The sequence below is a fragment of the Polyodon spathula genome, chromosome 17 (genome assembly GCF_017654505.1).
Source record: "Polyodon spathula isolate WHYD16114869_AA chromosome 17, ASM1765450v1, whole genome shotgun sequence".
In the NCBI taxonomy this organism is placed as follows: domain Eukaryota; kingdom Metazoa; phylum Chordata; class Actinopteri; order Acipenseriformes; family Polyodontidae; genus Polyodon; species Polyodon spathula.
The window spans coordinates 2,544,202-2,569,316 of NC_054550.1; the positions used below are offsets into that span (position 1 = coordinate 2,544,202).

General features: G+C 38.9%; 1 protein-coding gene across 4 annotated transcripts; it reads right to left on the minus strand.

The window, feature by feature from the left end:
• Positions 1 to 3,209: 3,209 nt before the first annotated feature.
• Positions 3,210 to 24,920, minus strand: LOC121329956 (protein kinase C and casein kinase II substrate protein 3-like). Of its 4 annotated transcripts, none has more exons than XM_041276080.1 (12): positions 24,600 to 24,916; positions 18,803 to 18,879; positions 12,914 to 13,014; positions 11,912 to 12,068; positions 11,254 to 11,489; positions 10,404 to 10,559; positions 9,556 to 9,731; positions 8,450 to 8,570; positions 8,040 to 8,170; positions 7,371 to 7,433; positions 6,754 to 6,914; positions 3,210 to 4,319 (listed from the first exon to the last, which is right to left on the minus strand). In XM_041276080.1, the coding sequence occupies exons 3-12, from the start codon at positions 12,965 to 12,967 to the stop codon at positions 4,204 to 4,206; spliced, it is 1,371 nt and encodes a 456-aa protein (XP_041132014.1). In that variant the 5' UTR covers positions 12,968 to 13,014; positions 18,803 to 18,879; positions 24,600 to 24,916; the 3' UTR covers positions 3,210 to 4,203. The 4 variants fall into 4 exon arrangements, with proteins under 4 accessions (XP_041132014.1, XP_041132016.1, XP_041132015.1 ...); XM_041276083.1 differs by having other exon boundaries at positions 4,213 to 4,319; positions 6,827 to 6,914; positions 24,600 to 24,920; XM_041276082.1 differs by lacking the exon at positions 7,371 to 7,433 and having other exon boundaries at positions 24,600 to 24,918.
• Between the last annotated feature and the right edge of the window lie 195 nt (positions 24,921 to 25,115).

Consider the following 25,115-nt stretch of genomic DNA (forward strand, 5'->3'; position numbering starts at 1 on the left):
AGTTGTATGACAAATAACGATCAAGGTTCGGTTTCTAATCTCCTAAATTTTGAACAGTTGCACAATTTCTTTATCACACCAGATACATTCCCTGCTGTATAAAGCTTCATTGCAAGGATTCAGTAGTAGTAATTTAACAGTTTTTTGAAGTTTAAAACTATTTTTTTAAAATTTTTTACCTCTATTTATTCCATTATATTGCACACAGTCATTTAGGTAACATTACTCCGCAGCTGTTTTTCCTAATATACCCAAATCTACAAAAATAAATTAAATCACTTTGCTCTGTTATTATTATTATTTATTATTATTTATTTATTTATTAGCAGACGCCCTTATCCAGGGCAACTACAGTTATTACAAAATATCACAATACAAAGTGTCACCTTACAAAATATCACATTACACAATGTCACGTTACAGTTAAGAGCTGTTATAAAGTACAATAAAATCCGTAGAAAATAAGATCAAATTCAAATAAGCGCTAAATAAAGAATACAGTAAATAATTAAATTTAAGGGCAAGTTCGACTAGAGCAGTTAACTTGTAGTAAACATATTTGCTTATAGAGTAAAGTCCATTAAGAGCACATACTAAGTACGATAAATGGATAAGAACAATTTCAAATAAGAGCAGTTACCTAAAACGTGAATGTGGATATCTAAGAGCAGAATCAAGCACAAGACACAGTTAACACTTTATTGTAAGGTCAGGCCCTCTGGTACCAGTGAGTGTGGCTCAAAGTCTTGTTTAGCTAACTTTCTGTCCACTTCATCACTGATAAATTATTTTTCAGGTTCCAAGAAACCAGAAAGTAGGAACGGACAGATGATATGGTTCATTTAATCTAAAGTCAAAGTCGACAACTGATGGAAAACATTGCTGAACAGCAGTAATTCTGTATTAGTGAGGTTTGTCTGAACCCATCACGCAGAGGAGTTCTAACATCTGCAATTTGTTATTTTGCAGGCCAGGGGATCAATATGAACGATTTAAAAAGGGCAGATTTCCTCCCCATGGGTAATTTATGTAATATATTGTATTACAGGGTGCAATAAAATATTTTGAAATTAGGTCAGAAAAAATATTTTAGGGTGGTAGCATTAATACCTAGTTCAGACTATTACAATAGCCCCCAGGTCGTTTCTCTGTACAGGATATAAAATCCCTTATTAGCGCTGCCTGTTTTCAGCTAATCAGAAAGCTAGCTGACGACATTGTAGTTCATTTAGACCTTTTAATATGTAGGTTGTATCAAAGCCCAGCAGGGAACACAATGACCTTTAACTACCAGCACTTGTGTTCCAAGCCATTTGGCCAGAGGTTCTGCAAAGTACAACAGTGTAGAAACAGACAGAACTGTTCTTTATCTGTAAAATATAAATACAAAATATTGATACAATAGATCTGCACGAGAACAGAAATATCACAGGCTTCACTTTTACGGCCAGAACTAGTGGTTTTTTTTTCATCTTTTCATTAGATTGTGTGATTCTGATTCTCTTAAAAAGTGCTTACTTGACTCAACTGTGTAGCTGTGAGCACAGGTACTGAGAAGAAGAAGAAAGAAGAAAGAAGAAAGAAGAAAGAAGAAGAAGAAAAAAAAACAAAACAAAAAAACTTGTATGGCCACCTAAAACGTGTTTTAACCTATACCGTTCAGAATCCGCAGGTGGTGCTGTTGCCTTTATGCTTCAATTCCAGAAGGTAAATGAGAATAATGATTTCGAAGACGGCGCATTGCCCACTGTGATACTCATCTGCTTTCTGCTCTTTGCTTTTACGAAACCAAATATTGCAAAGTTGTAATAACATTTATTAATTCATTAGCCAACGTTTTGTTTTCCAAACTCATAATATCTTTTGCTAAAACAAATTATATGAAGCTGAATGTAGGACATGTAAACTGTAAAAATATGAAATAAAGGCTGGAAAGCACATTAGCAGCTGTAAGACTGGAATCTCTTCATGTCTTTGCTCTAAATACACAGAGGAGATCAGGGTACATTGTCTTATGCTTTCTTTGCTGCAGCAGCTATCACCATGTGAACACTAGGCACTCAGATTAATCCACGGCAAGCTTCAGCATTTCAGTCCCACGTGGGTGAAAACAAAACAAAAAAAAACAAAAAAAAAAAAACCCAGCTACAAGTCAGTAAATACTGAGAAGCCAATAAATTAGACCTTTGCCTAGGGCAGGTTTGCTTGTGTGCGCTAGTCACAAAGCACGTCTGAAATATTTTTAATCAGCATTTTTAGGGGGGGCTACAGATGGTTTAGCAGAAAAACGATAACAAAACGTCTTTTTGAGTATGTGTGTGGGAAGCTGTTGGAATTTCAAAGCACTGCAGTGAACTTTTTATTTACCATGGCTTTCTCCATCCCAGTTGCACATGACACCCAAACCACTTACTTCAGTCTAAATGAACGAAACTTTGTATTGATGACCAATGAGCTTATTGCCATCATTCTGATATCTTTGCTATGGATGTATTGTGCTTATTGATAATATGACTACTGATTCTACTAGAGCTATGGACATTGCAATAGGAATCAGGTTTATTTACTCTTATGAAAGATGAAAAGTGGTGTCATCTTTAAGCATTCATTAAATAGCAACTAGAAAACCACTATTCATGACCTTGACTGATTTTTATACTGTACAGAAGTATGTGGAATTGCAGCATTTATGGTTTATTTGTAAAATATTTGTGGTTGCTCAGCTGGTTCTAACACATCCTGATCCGCAATAGGCTGGGCTCCGTACCCAGCATCCTGGATAGGCGAAAGGTCCGGGTACAGTGGTCCTCAACACGAATTGGAACCGATTGTTCAGAATCAACCACACAGCTTCCATCAAATATGTTTATTTGTTCTTCCTTTCAAAATGTACAAAGATTAGCTCATTAGCAGTTACAGTAGTGTTTCATTCACACCCGGATTTACAGCAGAGTGACTCAGGAGGTACAAAGTTATGTTGTGTGTGCCCGCCGCTTTAATTTAGGACTTTAATTTAGGACGTTTCTAGTCCTTCGAATATATGTAGTAGAGTTGTTTACCTGGTTTCCAGTATTCTTAAAAAATGTTTTTTTTTAAAAAATGCAGTTGAGCACTATATATAAAGCATATTTAAACAGTTCTGGCAGCAAACATTTATTAAACTTCAAAAAGCAAGTTAAGGCACAAAATAAAATTCTCAAAATCAGCAATTGAATTGAATACTCTTTATTTCTTCCCCAAGAGTGTAGTGATGCAGACAGTGGAATCAAGATCTGAAGCTCCCGTATCCCAGTCCAAAACTCTCACCTGAAATCTATACTGAAGCAAGCACTGAACACTGTGCCGAAAGGCAGGTCCGACTTCCCTACAGCAGCACAGACTGCTTTAGTGTCAAGAATCCAACCTTTTGGTCCAGCAATATAGGACAACACAGCACATTAAAACTTATCAAGTGTAGATTCTCTATGGAAAAGCCTGTTCAGCAGGGAATCCAGTTTTAAATATTTAACAAGCATGAAAGGCTGGCACACCATTCTGCCTTTCAATTGGTTTATTAGCAAACAAAATCTACAACATTACTATAGCATGTTAGAATAAAACATGTCTCCCCTCTATACTTGTGAATATATTTATGAGTAAATCTTTGCCCCCCCCCCCCAACATTGTGTGTAATTCTTATATATAATCAGTAAAAAGCAAAATAAACTGGGGACAGTAAGTGGGGTTTTTGATATCAAGGCTTTTCTGAGATTTATACAGACTTTGTAAAACGAATATCTCTCTGTTTTCTTTGTCAAAGAGGTTGTAACTAGACTCCCGAACCCTGAATCTGCCAACTTCCAAGGATGAGTGTGCATTGACAGGATGAACTTGGAGCAGCTTCAGTACTGCCTCAATTGGACTTGTCAAAGGCACTGAACTTTTCAAGTATATCAGAATATAGAAAAGTGGCTGCAAATCCAAGTTAGTATTACTCTGTGATGCAACATCCTTGAAAAGTGTCCTGTTTCACAGTGGAGTTAGCTGGATTTATTTAGTTTTGTATTCAATAGGTTTGTATCATTCACAAAACTTCAACCACATGACCTGGAACAAGCTTCAGGGTTGGGAGTCGAAATCCCCTCCGACTCAAAGATCAGTTATTGTCTCTCGGTCTCTCATTGGCCTCAATATGAACAGCTGCAGGACGTCAGGAACTGCTCATCACGACCTGATCAGCTCAACATAGTTAGCGGGATAAAGTCCAACTTGTCCGTTTTCAAGCTGACCTTTGCACCAGCCCTGCTCGTCCTCTTCCCCAATCTTCATTAACTTTTCACCTTCCAGACAGAAAGGGAGACGTGTTACCACAGCAACCAAACAGGTGAAACAAGACCATTCCAGAATACACATACTGTATACTTAGAGAACGGTTACCCAGTCCCCTTTGAAGAGCAAACTCATTACACAGTATTACTTCTTCATGTTGCAGTACCTGGCAGTGGCATTGAATTCACTGGGGCTTCTTGTGATTGGTAAGGAAGGTTTTGGGATAACAACACCTGAAGCCTACTGCTCTCCAGTAATCATGAAAAAGACTCAACCCACATTGAAACCAATATTCCAGAGAATGGAAATGGACTAGTGTAGAAGGAAAAACTTGAGGCCCTGCTATGATTTAAACACTTCCCTTTCTCAATTCACTAAGGGTTTATGAAAATAAACTACTGTTTAATATTTGAATAAATAAATATTAATCTTGGAGTGAGAAGCAAGAACTCTTCATGGTCAGTGGTTTAGTTTCAATAGGATTCAGTTCAGTTCCACCTCCTTGCCCGTCTTACTATTTACATATATCAGTTTGTAGTAACTGAAAAATGATTCCTAATAAAATCTGAAACATATCAGGCTTTACTTTAAGTTTATACATATTTTCTTGTGTAACCCAGCTCATAGTAAACCTGGAGTTTTTTTACACTCCTGTGTCTACATTAGCTACTTTCCATACAGTAAGTTCAACTCATACCTTCTTTCTAAATCCCAACCCTTAAATTTCCCCTGCCTTATGCAGGCACAGTGCTTTCACAGTGGCCCCAGATCTGAATGCATGGCCATTGTCCATTAAACAGTATAGCAAGTCCCCGAGTCTGCTCAGTCATTCGCTGTGCATACTGTACTGCTGAACGCATTCCTAGAATCTGAAACATTTAAGAGTTAACCTTATTTTTTGAGCAATAGATTAAATTGGCTTTCACAGCCTGTAAAACTAAATGTATATTATTTTATAGAAAAATCTTTCCAAACTAGATCAATAGGTCACGGCTGTTTTTAGTTTGTAGAATGATACATGCAATTAGTTACCCAAACTGACAGTACAAATCGCCCTTAATTGAATAGTTCTCTAATTTTACCAAGTACAAAAGTCAGTACTCGGTTATTGCTGCAAAGTACAATGTAAAAACTGCCACGTTAACTTATTAAGCTCTTTGTCAATAACATCTTTGTTAAGAAGTACATTGTATGATTGATCAGAGGTCATATGGAGGTCACAAATCTCTGTGATTGTTATCTGCACAAAAACTGCCAGTTATTCAATTAAAGACACACTGCATGCATGTTAAACGTGTTGAATCATTCTCACGACTTTGTTAATAAATTGAAGAATATTATTAATTTGAATATTTTGAAACACACAACCTACAGTAGAGGATTTGTTTTAATGATCTAAAACAGCAGTGGAGCTGAATCCCACCTTCCCTGATTTCACTGCATTGTCATTGGATGTAGTAAGGCTAATGAGTGGATCAATACATCACCCCTAGTTGAAAACAGCAGCAGGATTAATAGTTAAAGGGCAACAGTATTTAGATCTGCCACTCTTTAGATCATTAAAATAGACCCACTAACATTAAAAACTACAATGAATCTGTTTGTCCAAAAGAAAAATATGAGCTTAGGAACAGCATCTCTGGTACGTGAACCTTACGATATACTGCAAGCCAACACTGGGACAAAGTAGTGGCTAATAACTGGAACACTGGTTCTGGCATTACTGATTTAATCCATTAAATACCAAATTACTTTTCTTTGAAGAAATCAGAACACAAGCTGATACATTACATTCAGATTTAACTTTTGCAGTAAAAAAAAAATAGAGTAAGTTATCATAACAAGATAATTAAGAGAAAATTTAAAACTGGTAGATGGCAGGTGGAAAAAAAAACAAAACTTTTTTTAGCTTAAAGCTTTTACAATTCATTTAAGTTTCAAGGTATGTTACAAAGGACTTTCATAATGTTAACGTGTCTTCTGTTTTTTTATTATTGCAGTTTCACATACTTTAATCAACATTGTGAATACAGGTGTGAACATACAGTTATGGCAAAACATTTTGCATCACCTAGAATTTTAGGATTAAGGAAAATACACAATAAACTACAAAATTATATCACAAAAGGGGGTCTACTGGTAACCATAATAGCAGTACAGTATTTCATGTTAGATTTCGAAACGTCCCATTTCGTTAAGTCTACAGAAAACTACAAAGGGGTATGTAATTCAATATGTTAATGTAACATTATTTAGCAAGGTTCTATAGGGGGATAGAAAGCTTCTAAAAAAACAAAGCCACTAAGAGGCACTCCCTTACTGATTGCAGGTCGCCTCCTTTGAGTGACTTAACGGTTCACTGTGAGACCAACATGCACAATAACATTAACAATGCAAGACAGTCTGGTGCCTCTGTAGCATTAACAAGCATTAGTGGATTAATACCTGCTTTAAAGCTCAGCTCATCTGCCTCTTGCCCCATGTAATCATACAGCGCTTTTACTCGCACACCCAGTACCTTCACGTCCTCCTCCACACCATTGGTGCCGATGTATTTTTTGGGGCTTTCTTCATCGGACCAGTCTGAGGAGTAATCTTTGGCGCTTCTGGAGGTAGAAGAGGACAGTCAGCAACAAGCAGTTTAGTTCAAATGAAGGACGAGGCCAAGGGAGTGTGGAACAGATTTAACATGAACTGAAAATGCATATTAAAAATGAAAAAAGAGAGGAAAAATAAAGTATTTCAGCATTGAAATCCTCCTCGGTATGCATCATTTAACAGAAAAGCTACAGAACGTTAACAGTTTGCACCAGGTGTCATGGATAAGATATTCCTTTAGTTTTACTCAGATTGAATACATGTTATAACATTAAAGTACGCAGATCATGCAATTCCAGCTATAATTTAAAAGGGATAGAAGACTCCAGACAGTGTGATTTCCCTCCTTTCCCAGCAGACAGATGAGAGCAGGTGAAGTCCCCACTACAAAGATGGTGATGATTGGTTCAGGTTGCGAGATCAGATTGTGTAGTCAGTCAAATAATGGAATGGTATTTACTAACGTTTGTTCGGGTTGATCTGATAAGCTCTCACAGTAACGGTTATCATCATCCTCTACATTAGACCTGTGGATTTAAAACATCAGACACAAGCATGGTCATGAAGCCCTAGTACTGTACGAGACAGAACGTAAATAATAATACTATGATGTTTACATTCAAGTCTTACTTCACACGTAATTATTATTTATTTGAACGCATTAGGCTGGGCAATAGAACCAGGAATTAATGTAAACATATTTTCCCAGTGAAGTATGACTTAATTTTAATTTGTTTCAGTACAATATACTCTTTACTCTTTAAAGAAAGAATCAATCCATTATGTGTGGACCCCGTGGCACACGCCTGCCATTAATTCTACATTAAAGCATTTAAGTTACCTTCGAAAAACCTAACTATTCACAAAAATGCTCAAAGTTAATCATTAAGTGAACTCTTGGTTGATTTTTGAAGTAAAAATGTTTAGTATGGAGAGATGTTCACTCAAGTACCCACAGGCCCAGTGTAAATGCATAATTAGCCTGAAGGGAGCAAATATATTAACAAAAACAAGTACCGACTTAAGTCTAGCTAGGAATTCCAAACAGAGGTACTCCCATACAGACATGTGAGAAAACACTCCTTAGTAAGCTGTCATGATCACTCCCACACACCCCGCTCTGCTCCAGTTACCTGTTCAGCTCCTGTGCCGTCTGTGTGATCTCCTGTCCTGCGGGTACAATGTTGGTCAGGGTCACAACATCCTCTGCTTTGCTGTTCCTTTCCTTTCGACTGATCGAACGGGTTGCCTCGGGTGACCACTCCTGTCAAGAGTGCAGACGAGTCAGAGGTGGCACACTGGGTAATGCCTGGAGAATGGGAAATATTCCCGGCTGGTTTCACAGACTCAGATTAGCAGGCATTGACCTACTCAATGTAATTTCTATAAGGTAGTTCAAGATTAGAACTAAAAATCAGGGACTGTGAAAGTAGCTTTTGGTGTTTTCATCTTAGCGCAAAATGGTTAGTAGTGCACCAGCGGGGGTCAGTTATGCAGAAAAACTCAGGTAATCAGTTCAGAGGTACAGGGGCGCAGGCTTTACCTCAAACTGCGGCCAGTTCATTTTCATGCCCGGTCCGTGTGTGCTTCTCCACCACTTCAGATCCTCCTGGTCACTGGCTGCCACAATGGTCTGGCTGAGGTCTCGGTACAGGGAGCGGAAACTGAAATCAGAGAGCGACTTTAACATGCAATTTGCAGTCACTTTGGTTCAAAGATTTATTGACTAGTGTTCAAAAGATATTAATACCGCTGAAGCTGCTTTACATCAAGTGGGGTATTCAGCATTCCACCAACCAAACAAAGCATCCTTTCCACTGCTTTCCTCTGCTTTCACTTCAACACTTGTGCTGATTGACAGACAGATGCAACCCACAGCCAGTCAAACAGTTATTATAGAAAAAGGGATTTATTTTTTATATAATAAAATAAAAAATAGCAATTCTTTCTTCTCTTAAGCCCCCCCCAGTCTTGTCTTCTTGCCTCAATTCTTTAATGGAGTGATCGCAGCAGAGAGAAAAGATAAGACATTGGGAATGAATATTCCTCAGGATTTCTTTTGCACTCTTCTATAAAAATGAAAGGTCATCCATATACAGATAAGACAAGGCACAGGTCCAGCAAGGGGAGATGTGGTAACTGCTAAGGATACTAGAACATGCCATACAACCTGTTCAGCAAAAGTCTGGAGTCGCCACTTTGTGGCTTTGACTGTGTGCATTGCGCACATGTGTTTTTAAACCAACGTGAAACACACCCAAACAATTTCCGTTTGCTATTTAAGGAATAGAGCATGAAGCAGGGGTAAACATTGACTACCTTGTGTGTGTTGACTCCAGACATGCATGCTATGGCAGTTCTGTAATAGGCCTAATAGGAAAACTAGAGCAGGCAGGCCTGAAGAATAAATAAAGGTCCACCCTGATGTCTTTCAACTTCTTCAACAAGAAGTTAAAATGTTTGCCTTCTATTAAAGCTTGCATCAAGGGTTTACAGGCTAACTTTGAGTAGCCAATAATAGTTATGCAGCTCTTTTTATTACCCTGATAATATCTAGTAGCATTGATAAAATACCCGCACTTGTCTTCTGGGAATGACATTATTAACTGGAATAGATCAGAGGAGATGCAAGCGTAAGTCTTGAGTTACCTATCCTTGCTGGAGAGGTCGAGGTGCTGGTGAACATCCATAAGGACCTCTTTGAAGAACTGCAGCCGTTTCTTCTCCGCCTCCTGGGTGAGCTCAAAGATCTGGTCCATGTCCTCCATGTATCGTGGGTTATACCTGTTGATCTCCTCCAGAGCCTTGTCATACCTCTCCTTGGTCTAGAACAAATGGGTCACCAGATCAGGGACGATGTCAGCCTATTTTAAAAGGCGTGCATATTTTACATTTGTGAAACTCCCGGGTGCCACCGAACACACCCTGGGTGTGTGATGTTTGAAGCAAACAAAAAGTTTGTCAGCATTGTAACCATGGTGCAGCCTGAAGACAAACCGCAGCGCTACCGTACCTGCTTCCCAACCCAACCAAGAAAAGGTCCCTCTCCTCTCACAGTCTGGACTGTAGCAAACTTGGAAACCAGGAGCAAGAAGACGAAGTCAAAGAAGATACTATATGAGGGATGTCTAATCCCGGTCCTGGAGGGCCATTCAACTCCAGGTTTAACAGGTGCAATGAGATAACTACTTCATGGTCTGAACTGAAGGTTAATTGATTCAAGGAAAGAACTCAGAACAAGGCTGGAACAAAGACCAGGGCTAGAAGGTCCATATTTGGCCACTCCATTATTATATAGTGAAAGGAAAGCCAGAAAAATAATTATATGGTAGGACTTTCATACAGAACACTGCTAAGGTTTCCAGGGATTGTAGCCCCTATAAAAGCAATGCACAGTGTTTATTTTGGGTGCAGGATAAATTGGAATGCTATTGAGACAGTAAAGCAGGTAGGAATTTGTGGTATATGCAATGAGCAGCACATGGACAGAGACCCACCTTCTCAGCTTCCTGGGTGCACTTCTCCACCCGGTCCTGCAGCTTGCGCACCTGCTCCTGGGACATGGAGGAGTCTGCCTTGGCATGGGTCTCGCGGGTCAGTGCAGTGTGCTCCTCTTTCCGGGCCTGGTGGTAGCTCTTCTTTGCAGCCTCGACCTAGGAATGAGTTTGTTTAACAAAAATATGTTACAACAATGCTTTGGCACAGAAAGTGCCTGCTATGGATGGTGCTTCTGCCAATATTTGTGAAAGGGTGTTTGCTTTTGAATAGGAAAAAGATGTTTAGATTTTTTAGAGATTTGAATGCCCGAACAAAGATGTGTGCAATAAACAAGCATAGGCACAAAACCAAAAAAAGTTATCCAAGTTTGGTGTGTTACTAGCAATTGTGGAGAAATATTTGCTTGCATTTAATTAAGAGATCTATAACTTGATACATTAACTGAATCCAAATAAATATTGTTTCACATGTTTCTACCAAAGCTTTTTTTTCTTTCTTTCATTGTCTTCAAGGAAGTTCAGACTTACCATCAGCAAGGTAAGTTGGAACAAGTAACATGCATATTCCAATTCAAGGACATAAAAACCATTACAGGTTTTACCATAAACTACCTACTGTACAGAAGAAAATCCATGTATAGTATATAGTATAGTTATGTATAGTTTTAGTCCTGTTACTATGACTACTATAGTATAACATTCAGAGTATGTCTAATACCTGTGGAGTAACAAACACCCACACAAAGTTTCAAAGACACAGCCCTCAAAAGCTCAAGATTCATTACTGTCCTTAAAACAAAAACAAAAAAAACACAAGCCAAAAACTTAAATAATAATCCATCCGACTCACATCCTTCAGTTTTTTGACCCAGGGTTTCTGTGCCTTGCGGAAGCTGTCCTCTGCGTCCCTGGTCTCCTTGAAGCCCCCGATCATCTGCTTGTGATAGGCGTCCTTCTGCCAGTTGCGTACCTTCTCGCTGTCCTCCACAGTCAGGTGGCTCTTCAGCTCTGTGTGGATGTCACTGAGCCGGTCTGCAGCATTCATGAAGGCGTGCCAGGCCTTCTCCAGCGTGCCGTACTGCGGCCCTGAAAAACAGGAGAGAGACAATGGATGGCAGAGCAGGGCAGTGCTGTGGGGCTTTTTCTCCAGAGGCCTTGGCTTCACAGAAATGAGATTGGTGATCCCAACTTTAGGGTAGAATTGTTTCTTTTCTTTTTGTGAGACTGAGCTAAAACATTTGTGTACTAAAATAACTCAAACCCTTATTCAAATCCAAGTTCACCCAGAGCTTTATGCATTTCTAGTTACCTTAACCGTTGGTGTTAAATAATAATAATAATAATAATAATAATAATAATAATAATAATCTAAATTCTCCAGCTTACATCCAGAGTAAACAACGCATCATACAAAACAACAGTACACATGCCAGTAACAGAAAGGGATTGGTTTTCTGTGGTATTCGGTAACGCATAACAAATGCTACAGTTCCCACTCTGCTCCCCACCTTTCTCTATGACGCTCCTCCACTTCTTGGACCAGTCAGTCAGCTGCATGGCGTAGCTCTTCTCGATTTTCGCTCGCTCCTGGAAACAGCTGACCAGCTCATTACACAGCTTGTAGCCGTCATCGATCCGCTTCACTGTCCTTTTGTAATTCCCTGGCTGATAGAGGAGAGAGAAAGAAAGAGATCAGAGCTTCATTTACATGCTTGACATAGTACAGAACGTTCCATAAAATTCACACCTACCAGAGTTCTGTAAAAGCACTTGTAAAAGTACATGAGCCAACATTGGCTCCTCTTCTAAACATTGTTAATCTTTAAAACTTTAGAATTCATTTCTCATGTTCTGTAAGCCTTGCCATTTAGAAATTCCTAATTTCAACAGTGTTTACTCCAAGGTCCAAGTCAATATTTACAGTTTAACATTCATGCAGTTTGTAAATCATGTATAGGGGCCCATTTTCAGAAAATGAGGGCTGCAAACAGCAAGATATTTTATAAACATTACGCTAAAAGCAAAAAACAAACAAAAACATGTTTATACCAATATCTTTATGTAATATACACTGTGACTTCTAGTTAGTATGCAAACAAGCTAGTTATGTAAACTGTTTACAATTTTTTTTTTTTTTTTTTCAGTTCAGAAACTATGTGTTACTTGTTTCTGAAGCCTTGGTAAGATCAGTGCTTTTGTCAGGCATTGTTTACACAGAATCAGACCCTATAATTTAAACAGGTGCATAATGTGCTGTGCTTACAAATGAAAGACAAGCTGCCGCAAGGGAGGTGGGAACAGGTTACAAAACAAGCCAATTTCAAGTCTAGAGGGGATCACGTTTAAAAAGCTCTGTTTTATTGTGCTAATGGAGACTAGCGAGTCTCCATCTGCAGTGTGAAGAGCCTCCTTTAGCTACTTTGGATCAAACCCAAGCTCTGTTTAAGCTTTGGGGGTCACCGCACTGTGTGTCAACGCTGGTGTACAAGGCCTGGCTGTAACTTCCTTACCTCCCAGAAACTCTCTCCACTGCCGGTCTGCTCCAGGTCTCCCTCGTACGACATCACGGGGGTTTCCTTACAGCACAGAATGTTTGCAATTTTTACTGGATCTAAACAGAGGCAATACATGAGTTTAGAGCAATGGAAACAATCTAGCAACGCCACTGCTAAAATGAACTCTACCAATTGTGTTACAACATGTGTTTGTATATTTGTTTATATATTGCTGTACCAATTTCAGGTGTTGGCTATAAAGATTATAATATTTTGATGCATGCCAATTAAGAAATGTATCTGGTATTCTTCTCTTTATATATGTGCAGAGCAATGATTCTCATGTTACATGATAAGAACTGGTCTAATCCACAAATATTTTAAGTGGGCAAAAGCTGACACTGTTAGACAACAGCATTACTAACATGCTGATCCTGGTAGAGACTGCATAGATCACTTTTCTTTTCCTTATCAAATGTGTTACAGTACTTCACAACAAATAGGTTTTCAGTGGCGACAGTGTGTTGTCACTGTACAGACACCCACTGCACGCCTCTGCACCAAAACTGTGTTTGTTTTTGTTAGAAAGCCTCAGTACTGAATCCTGCATATATAGACAGATTTGGGGTATTCCATCTACCAAGAGCATGACGTGGAGATCTATACAGCAGCCGTCTTTGTGAAAAAACAAAGCAAGAACATAAACTATTATATTATATTACTTTATATAGTGTATACCCTTTCACAACTTACCAAGATTTACTTAACCAAAGGACTTCAAACTATTTGTTATGTTATAGATCCCATAGGCATTCCCTGAGATGCTAGTTCTTAGTTAACGCTGTTTTACCTACTATTGCTTTGCTGCAGGGAAAAAAATTTAATAAATAAATAAAAATAAATAATGTCTGTTCTTATCAGCTAAAACAGCCAAGGCACACAGAGCTGGTAGGTTTGAAAAGAGATGAATAATTTAAGGTCAGGAGAAATGGGTTTACATAAATGACTGGGCACAGTTTTCACAAGAAAAACTGGTTTCTTAAAGAATAACTACCTGTGTTGAGTTTAATGAATGCTGTACAAATGTGTTTCAAATAAACAGTTTGAGAAGGCTCTCAACATCTGTGTTTTGTTCCATCTTATAAAAAGAGCTTTTAAAATGATTTTATTGCAGGATTTGAGATATATATGCGACGGCAGCTGTGCAGTCGGTGTCAGCTTTCACGTTTATTGCACTATACAATGCGGAATTGGAACACCAATAACGTTTCCAATTTCTTATTACACTGCAAGACTGCCCTTGAAAGAGCATAGGAAAGAATGCTGCACAACACATTTCTCACAAATACGCCAAATAGGGCCGTCTGTAAATTAGCCTCTCGATCGGTTACTGCCAACTGAAATGCAGCATGCTGTAACGAACACCAAAACACAGAGAAAAGTGGTGAAACACAACCATTTTGTGACCTTCAGTGTCAAAACCAAGCGGTTCACCAGAAGGCTAAAGGATCATCTCGGCATTAGCCGAGGATCTCCTGCTTTTCCTTTGCATTTCAGTTCCCACAATATTGAGCTGGTGGCACTTGTTATACACAACTAAAAGAAGAAAAGCCTCAATACTTAGCTGGTTGTGGAAGACTGCCATGCAACAGAAACAAAACAGCAGCACGAGGCGATAGATTGAAACGTTTGTACTGCACTATGTCCTAGATTTCTAAAATAAATAAATAAATAAATAAATAAAACCCCACTTGTATTGAATTCTGGGAATTAGGAAAAAAAAAAAAAAGTGTCAGGATATTGAGCAAGGACGGTGAGTTTAAAGCTGCTGAATCCATCTTGTTAGTGCCTTCAGCGACTCTCAGGCTCATGCGAAATGTTTTCTGCCAGCGATTTATTAAGATCTGTTTTCATGATCTAAACACCACTGCCTGAAGTTCACAGCACTGAACACTCCTCTTTCTGTTCTCATTTCTCTGGTATTTATATGAATAGATGTGTGAACACATTTTATTTATATGGCTGTATATAGATCCTGGAGGTGTGGGATGCCTTTAGGAAAATAGTCTGTGCAAAACCAGGGCTCTGTCGAGTGTTGCGTGCTTAAGGTGAAAGCTTTTCCCATTAAGAATTACAATACTGCATGTCAGTAATTAAATATGTGGGGATTGATAACACTTCAAATAAACAAAGCTTTGAAGGCAATGTTGGTAGCACGCTATCCTTTAGTCTATAAGTTAAGGATTCTGCCTGGGAAACCATGTGTTTTCAGCCTTAACCCATTAAGTGCTACTGTCCTCATCTGAGAATTTTTTTGGAGCATTTTTAACTGGCATCTACACATTATTGAAATGTTTTTTTCAACTACATTATTACGATAACTTATTCTAGCTTTGTTAACCTCAAAAGTTAAGTCTAACTTAACTCTGTAAATATAGCCCTTTAGATGCTTTTATGATGCCTCAATATAAAGTAAGAAAGTGAAGCCTAATAATTATCAATTTCTTGGTGTTTTTATACCCAGTGATGATAAAGCTACATTTTCTGTGTGCTGAGCTTCATTTCACTGGTCTGATTACAGGCACGACTAACTTGACTGCCCTCATCTAGGACACAGCAGTGTGTAGCCAAAGCAAAGAATATTGGATTTAGAATGTATCAAATGATATAAATACAGCTTGTGTTCTGATTTATTCAAAGAGAAACAAAATGGGTTAAAATGACACCTACACTATCGATCTATCTAGGTTACTCTACTTGTCCAATTCATTTTGTAGAGGCAGATTTAAATATCTTTATATTAATGAAGGCCTTTATAGGGACCAATAGGTTTGCTGAACTTCCATGCAGACCCTAACGCACGTCCATCTCAGCCACTACAAATATCAATGCTGGTTTACATAGGACAGTGCCTCTGAAAGGCATTACAGTTTAATTTAACTGGACTTGCTGGGGTTAGTTTGCAATACAAGCCATAACAAATCCTATATTGTTTATTCACCCTAAGCCAACTAATACAACACTACACCTGTTTGCCGCATCACAAAAGTGTGTCTGTTGCTAAATTTTACATTCCAATGTCTGCAGTTCAGGAAATGAGAAAGACATCTTCCCAATGTTTATTAATTTAGGAAACTGTAGCATTATGTCCCAGTACTTTGCAAGTGATCTGAATAGGGTGGAGTGCAATTCTCTTTCTTTTTAAAATCATATCCAATCACCACAATGAAACAACATCAAGGATAAATCGTGCGTACTGCAGAGCACTTCATCTAAAATAATGGCAATCAAGACAGAAACAAGATGACTTGAAATGGATTATGTTTGTATTGAATCAAGATATTGCTCCCCTTTTTGCATTCTTCATCTAATGATGCCTGCAATTTTCTCCAAGCTATAAAGGTTATATGATCCCATCAATGCAGTGCAGTAGATGCAAAGAAAGAAACTGCATCCATTTCAGTGAAATCAGTCAATTAACAAATATTAAGCTCATCATACCATACATTCCGAAGAACTCCAATCTATTGGAGAAAAAGTAAACTGACCTTTGTTGCCAGTTTATAATCAAATAGTCAGAATGCCTAGTACTATAAAACCATTAAATCATGAAGATTCAGGTGCACTTTATAGGTTTCATGCAGTTTTTCTTCACATACAGCTAACCAATTCTTGATTCTTTTATCGCTAACTCCACTGTCTTAACCAGACTTAGGTTGCAGGTCACTGAACAGTGGTGAGTGGTGCGGAATATCTCAAGTTTAGAAATTGCAAACATTCTAAATGTCTTTAACAACACCCTATGCAAAAAAAAAAAAAACAACTGCACAACAAGCACGACCGGGGATTCTAAACTAATTGAAACTCCATGTTGCCAGGCTTTAATCCTTCTTAGTCAGATTTAGATTGGGCTGGCAGGGCTGGAAGGCCAGATTCTTGGGACTGTGCCAGTTTATCACCCCCATGCGTATATAGACAAGGCATTAACCTTCTCCTCCGCTCCAGTCTCAACAATGAAATCCTCTTTACACACGGCCAGAAGACTGTCCAGGGTTACAATGCGATCTCGTTTCCTTAAGATACAGCTGCAGTATATACACCCTCATCCGTTACTCATAAACAAGCATTTTATTTTATTAAAAACATACTGATCAACAACAGCATGCCCTTGCCCTGCTCATGTCAATACATACAGCAAACAATGACTATTGGCACACTGATTACACTGGCTGATTTGTATGAACCACTTTTATTGAGTTTGACATCTTTCTGTAATTAGAAGACAAACGGGATTACATATTTAATTGCTGAAGATTCTAAGAAGGATCAGGATAACCCAATATTAAATGTTTAAGTCGAGAACAATTGAAGATTCACACCATGTTAAAAAGCTATTTTCATAGCGCTACCAATTGTTATTATGTATCTAATATGGAGTACAACTAGTGTTCTGCATTTCCAGTTTTCATCTTTTAATAAAAAAAAAAATAAAAAAAAAAAAAAAAATGGGGGGGGGTCTCAGTATACATGCTTTACATGTCGGATATGATACGTAGCAGTTTTGGTTTCTGATTAAGTTTAATCTATGAAGCAGAATCTGCAAGTCGAGGCCACATTTGCCAAAGGTAGCTGGTACTTTGTGAACATTTGGGTAATCGCTGTGCTGACGGAAATAGTACCTGCAGAAGGTACGAACATAACACAAAACAAGCCAGGTTTATAAGCCTTGAAATCATAAAAAATGAACACAAAATTGACAGAACTGGATGGTCCATCGGGAGACGCATCAAAAATCACACTGGACATTTCCATCAATGCGTTCCATAAGTTTATCAATTAAAGAAATATGCCACAGTAAACATCTGTTACTTCAAAGAGGGAGGCTATTAATAGAGGCAAAGACTCACCTTTTGCTTTAAATGTGCGTTTTAGTGTACTACAGAATATTCAAGAATCAAGTCCATCCTGCATCATCACTACTTACTGGATTTAGTGTTTCTGCAACTTTATTGTAACATATTTACATCAAATGGTGTCTTTTCACTGCCAAAAAATCTACCAATGTGAAATGTAGTGCAAACTACATCACAGTAGATGTGTAAGGCTTTCATTTTTAGTCAACACAACTCAAGCCTATGAGATGTTAAATGATGGTACTTTCGTTTGAGTCTTAGCTTCTTGAAATCACCTACTGCAGGCAGTTGTATGATCTCTGAAGTGCTCTGTGTGGGAGCATCTTCGACAGAGTTTTATAACTGCAGAGGAGTCCATTTCACATACGGTCTTCAATAAACATGCTGGTCTAATGCCTCAGGACCAAAAGAATGCAAGGAACATCACCAGCTCAGTCCAATGGTTTGAATGCCCCTTTGTAATGAGGTATTTGTTTTTAAAGCCATAAAAACAGATGAAGATGGACATGGTTGTTTGGTTTAGTTAAAAGCTTTGTGATTTGTTAAACTTCAAACTCCCACAGAGGTAATAATTAGCCAGTCTTAACTTGCATGTAGCAGGTTGAACAGCTAGAACAATTGCTAAAGATATGACACAGCCTTATCAGCGGCGACTCATAAATAGACAAAGTAGTAATAATAATAATAATAATAATAATAATAATATCATGAATTACATGACCTCTTCCACTCGCTTTAGTAAACATCTGCTTCCACAGCAACACTCAATGCAGCGTGTCAAACTTAGCTTATCTGAAGGGTTTCCAAAATCATGAAAAAAGAAACTCTTCAAATATACAGTATCACACAGAGAGGTCTGCACTAAATCCATACAAATAATTCTACACCTAATGCTGCCCTCACTTTCTAAAACTCTTGAAACCCAGCACAAATCAAGAGAAAGGCTCATATTCCTGGATTTAAAAAGAAATAACAAGAAGATACAACTTACCCCAGCGGCGGTAAAATCAGCTGGAATTCCAGCAATTCCGTGGGGATCCTGGATTGAGTTCAGCTCTTCAGCGGTTCCTAGAACAGGAGCAAACAGAAGTTACTGGCTGCAGTACAGTAAACCAGGGGAGTCTGTCACTGGGAGTACAGCATGGCAATGCCTTGGCTCTGCTCGAATACAGGGGGGGGGGGGGGGGCGCCTGGGTTAATATCAGCATAATAGTCAGAGAGGTGGCACATTCCAAAGGCCAGAGTGAAATGCCACAAGTCGAAGCCTGGGAAAAGTCCTAATGAGAAAGCTGTAAAACGAACATGACATGATGCAAGCTGGGGCAAGGAATGTTCCTACAACAGGGAGTGCCACTGTCATATGCCAAACAAACATTATTCAATGGTGAGGAGTTTGAATAAAATCCAGTGTTAGACCTGACTAATCGGTAAAGTACTGTGTATATATATATATATATTCATAAACATTTTACGGCAGAATACAGTTTAAGAGCTGAAGCGGGCACGTGATGATTGTGCTGCAGTTTCACGTTCTTCTAACTTCAAATCTAAGACAGGGCAGAGGCTTTCAAAGAGTAAACCGATTTCTACCTCATAATACAATTTAACAAAACATAAGAAATTATGAACAAGAAGAGGTCATCTGGCCCATCTATGCTTGTCCAGATCCTACTGCTGATAGATCAAAAAACTTGAGCCTAAATGATCCAAGTAAACCAAAATAAAAAAAAAAGTAGACTACAAGAAAACATGTGTTAAAAATCTAACTGGAAATGTGTACTATCTTGCTTGTATATACTAGATGTTTGAATAAACCAGCGTGTTTAGGGTATCATGCTTAAATAAACCCTGAAATGCCATTAAAGAGACGGTCAGTGTACAATGGACGGATGATCTCAGCACGACCAGCTGGAAATTTGAGCTTAACTCAAGTTGTGCTTTCGCATCACTTGTTGTTAGAAGATATAGATCATGCGATAAAATCTAAATTATGCGACACACAAAGTTTACTGCAGCTGCAAATTAGAGCAAGCCCTGTTGAATCTCTAGACCACTCTGCAAGCCCTGCTGTCAATGAACACAATCAATTAAACCTGTCAGCCTGGTGCTTCATCAGCACACCCCAAACAAGGCGGTACCAGCATTATTGTGACAAAAACACACACTCCGAGAATCTGCTTTCTACCCAAATGCTCTAGAATGAGGTGTCCAAACCAGCCTGGGTTTCTCAAATAGAAGACAATGTAAGCATGGGCAACCAAGATGACACAACCACTTCTATACCCCCCACTCCCCACATGCATGAATATTGGCAGTGTTTGCTAGGAAGGAAAAAAATCCACATTTTGTAAGGCTTTCTTAAAGTATCAGGATATCAGGGTGCATATTCTGAAGAAATCAAGCAAGCAAGCAAGGGCGAATTTCTTTCTTTCCAGAACAGTTTACAAAAGATGTACGAGACAGCGAGACAGAAAGCTAAAGCTACTCCTGTTAACAACTTGGGATCACAGTGATTAATACCACATCTCAGTTGCAGCCCAGGAACACAGGATTATGAAAGGGTTTTTTTAGAAAACTGTTTAAAAATTGAAGTAGAAGAATGATAATACTGAGCACTAGAACAAACAAAATAGCATCCACTCCTTTTATTCCCCATGCCAACCGGAATGGCCGAGTCCCCAGTGAGCCATTGAGCAAGCTGGACCGATTCTCGGGGTGTATAATTTCCATGTAGCAGCTACCTCCGTCAAAGGGTCCTCTGTTTCATCACTGTGCAGCTCACTATACTGAGCTCTGACAGTTCGCTGTTTCTAAATTCCCTTGGTAGGCATGGGAACAAAGGGGCACTTGTTTCACACCCATTTCTTTCAATCGCAATGCCAGACAAAAAGCAAATGGCACAATGTTTCTTTAGCTCATGCAAGGATGGGAGTTTTTCTCTTGAACGAGGCTCTGTACAATATTCAGAGATCCAACTCCAATATTAAAAGCACAGCTCAAAAAGACAAATTAAATAAGAACTTACTTTGACTGTGGATGCACAGTATTAAACCCTAAGTAGCACCTTGTTTTATTATGTTTCTTTCCTATGGAAAACCCTGGGGAATGGCTAGCTGTACAGAGCTTGCCTTACCAAACCAATGCTGAATAGGAAGAAGATCGTGAAAATGACGTGGCAGAAATCAAAACAATACAATTCCCCTGTCCTCCTAGATAACAAGCTTCCACTATAGCGACACGAGATAATGTGGAATGTAAAACATTTCGCAGGCTCATCAAACGGAATGCAACAGTACAAAGGTCAATAGCATTATCCTACAAGAAAAGCAAAAAAGGCATTTGCCATACTGCTTGTACCTTAAAGTCAAAAGTTACTTGCTGTATAATACAGTCTTGCAATCATTCTCCCTGGCTCTTAGTTCTTTTAATCCAATATTGAGATCATAGTAGTTTTTGAAAGCAGCCAACAGAGTTTAAAGACCAATGTTTCAGAAGTTAGACTCACACAAGGGGAAAATGGGAATACCTACATCAGAAAAACTGGAGCACATGCAAAACAACCTATTGTACTCCCAGGCACCATTAACACAAGCAGGTTAAACCAGATTGCAGTTCCAACTGGCAGTATACTCTCTGACAAAACATGATCACTGCATCAGTGAGTGTTTAAAAAAAAAAAAACTAAAGAAAACTAAGGAATTCAAAACAAGCTGCCGGTAACACCAGCCATGTCCTTCTCAGAAGACAAACAATGCAAATGGGTTCTTTTAACATTTTGTGTTGAGGAAATAAGTTCAAATGTTTCCCCCTTAGGCAAAGGCTTAATCTTAACACTGAATAATGGCAGCATCGATACACATTTTAGCAGAGATACTAAGTTACCTTGCCAAAGCCTGCAAACTTGTTTTATGATTCAAGTATAATGGAGGATTATGTATTTCACTCATTAACTCACTGTGTGACCCTGAGCAAGTCACTTAACCTCCCTGTGCGCCGTCTTTGTGGCTCTGCCGCTGATGCATATTTCATACACCCTAGACTCTGTGAGTCGCCATGGATAAAGGCGTCTGCTAAATAAACAAATAATAATCAAGAGAGCCACCCAAAAACCCAAGATTGAGCTTCGGTTAAAAAACATTCCAAATAATATTCTGCCACATTTTGTTTTTCGGGGGGGGGGGGGATGCTATCTCCATCGCCAATCTAAAAACACAACCAGCTGTTGCTATCTCCATCGCCAATCTAAAAGCACAACCAGCTGTTGCTATCTCCATCGCCAATCTAAAAGCACAACCAGCTGTTGCTATCTCCATCGCCAATCTAAAAACACAACCAGCTGTTGCTATCTCCATCGCCAATCTAAAATCACAACCAGCTGTTGCCATCTCCATCGCCAATCTAAAAACACAACCAGCTGTTGCCATCTCCATCGCCAATCTAAAATCACAACCAGCTGTTGCTATCTCCATCGCCAATCTAAAAACACAACCAGCTGTTGCCATCTCCATCGCCAATCTAAAAACACAACCAGCTGTTGCTATCTCTATCACTACAGCAGGAAGCGTTGCCCAATGGGAAGAATCACTGACTGGAAAGGGTTCGAAACAAGGAGTGTTTATCAATCATAGTGCAACTCTGCAAAGACAAGCCCTGTTTAATGATACACTCCAGCATACATTTCACCATGAGTCTTTAACTGCACTGTGCACGCAAAGGCTATATTAAATCCAACCAACCACTTATTATTCTAACTCCTCCTCAGCACAAATCAGACAAGTACCAGTATCTATTGGGCACAGATAATATTAACTGTATATTACTTCAACAGTAGGCTATATAAGGTTATTGTTACCCTTCTTTGTAATAACGCCACCAACCTAGACATACATGCTACCAAGTAAAAGAAATGCACACCAACCCTACTTCAGATTAATAATGTATTGCCTTCAAGTGCAACCCTGCTGGACACCTAACCTGCTCACGGGATTAAATGTTTCATTTGATTTTCTGCAAAACTTTTTTTTTTTTTTTTTAAATAAAATAAATAAATAAATAGATAAATAAATAAATAAATAAATAAATAAAAGTCCTGTCTCTGCTGCCAAAACAACATGCAGCCCCGCCTGCTTCGCTGGCCCTATTGCCATAAGAAAGTTGCCTAACCAGTTAGTCACTTCACAACATGAAGTGTTTCAAGGGCATTCAGTTTCCAGATAGAGCAGCCCAGGAAGGGAAAAGGGGTGATGTTAGAATTCTGAGAACGCACCAATCAGCATACAGTACAAATCTCTACTTCTGTTTACAATTCTGCAAGTGCCTCGGAAATGTCAGCTTTGTTTGATTTGTTTAAAGAAACATGCACGGGAACAGCATTACAATGACAACCTGGAAGCACGAAGCTTTAGTACGATTTGTTAAGGGTTTGGGTTGCCTTGTGTTATGTTTTTAAAAAAAAAAAAAATCTTAGAGACAGGTTGATAAAACAGAACAGTGACACGGGAACGATTTTTAAAGTAGGGGTGCTGAAAGTCATTGAACAAAACTGTAACCCCTGTATATGATGGAAACCATGCAAAGCCAGGGAGTGCTACTGCACCCCCAGCACCCCTGCAACAGAATTGATTTGTTTTTTGGGATTCAGTGTATCGAGCAGCCGCTGAAAAGAAAGTAAGGAGTATTGGGGAGTGGTCAAGTACTGTTGGGGAGGTATTCAATCGTCAGCTAAACAAAGAAATAACCACGTTTCAAATACACAAATCCCCACAGGCCATGTGTATGTTGATTCCTCTGTCAGATATATAGTATAAAACTGGTCTACCATACAGCGAGAAGTTTGAATACTGAATTATGTCCAGGGCTCGCCTACATCTCTCGGAGCTGAAAGGATATGAAATACCGCACAGTTTTGTACACTACGCGGCAACCATCAGACCCACTGTCTCCTAAGAGGTCACCCTCATTTACATGTTTAGCTAGCTCACTGGAGGATAATGTTCACGACTGCATCAAACAGGGGCCCCACACAAAGGACAGCAGCACCCCACAGCACGCATTCCGAATTAGCGTAAAAGGAGCACAGGGGCACGTTAAAACACAAATATCTCACTTCCACCAATAGGCTTCAATTAAACCAAACGTTATCACAGTATTATTTGCCTTACAAAAATTGAAAAGGTGCACATATACGCGTGTTAAAATATATGTAGATTTTTAGTTAAGAAAACGTAAATATAATCAAATATCATCCATTATTCCCGGTTTAAATGTTTCGTTAACTCATCATACATTATCGCCTGGTGATCTTTCACTCAATTGTGAAGTGCTTGTCAGTGCAGTGTTTAATTTACCTTTGCTGCATAAAAATAATAAATAAATAATAATGAGCACACTAATGCAATAATTACAAAATACAACATAATGGTCCAAACATATATTTGCCTACTTTATATTATCTATTGCATGATACACTTAAGCTAAAGACCGTAAGCTTTACAGTAATTAAAAACTGCTGTCCGATTTAGGCGTTACACAGTGACTAAAAATGAAGTTTGTCAATGCTTCCCATTGACACGTTTGCAATTAGTTACTTCAAAACAACGCATTCGTTTTCATTATAGCTTAACGTTGTCTAGCAGTCCCACAAAATAAAGGGCTGCAATGCTACAGCAATATGCGGCAACACGATAGCCGAAAACTTCTCAGGAACGACCCACACGAGTATCAGTTACATTGAACAAGAGGTCTAACCTAGCTGCAGAATACAAGCGCTGCGTTGTTGTTGCATTTACCTGTTGCTGCTGCTTCAGTTCTCTTCTATAGAAAAACACACACTCGTTTCACAAGACGATGCTATAAGCACCAAACCCCAGTCCTTTCTGTACAGATATCCAATATAAAAATCTCTTTCTCTTTGTTTTATGTTCCTTATCATACAGCTCTGTGTAAACGCTCGTCCTGTTTCATGAGAGCTGGAAATTTCTCACCGAAGCTGTGAGTGTATAGTTACACCAGTGAAGAACTCAGGCACCTCCCTAACATTGACAAGCGACGCTGAATGAGGGACTGGCTTCCCTTTTAGCAAGACAAGGTGCTTCTAACAGGGATTCCGGACGCGTACCCGCGTTTAAGAGACGCATAAAAAATATATAAAAATCAATAAAAGTTGCTCTTTCAGGCAGGGTAATAGACAGCTTGCGTTGTCTGGAAGGGGCTTTTTTGTTGTAACTGAATCCACTTGCTCAGCTCTCGCCATTGATCCAATTACCGGGGTTAACCCGTTCGGGGCTGGAATGGGTTTCATTTAC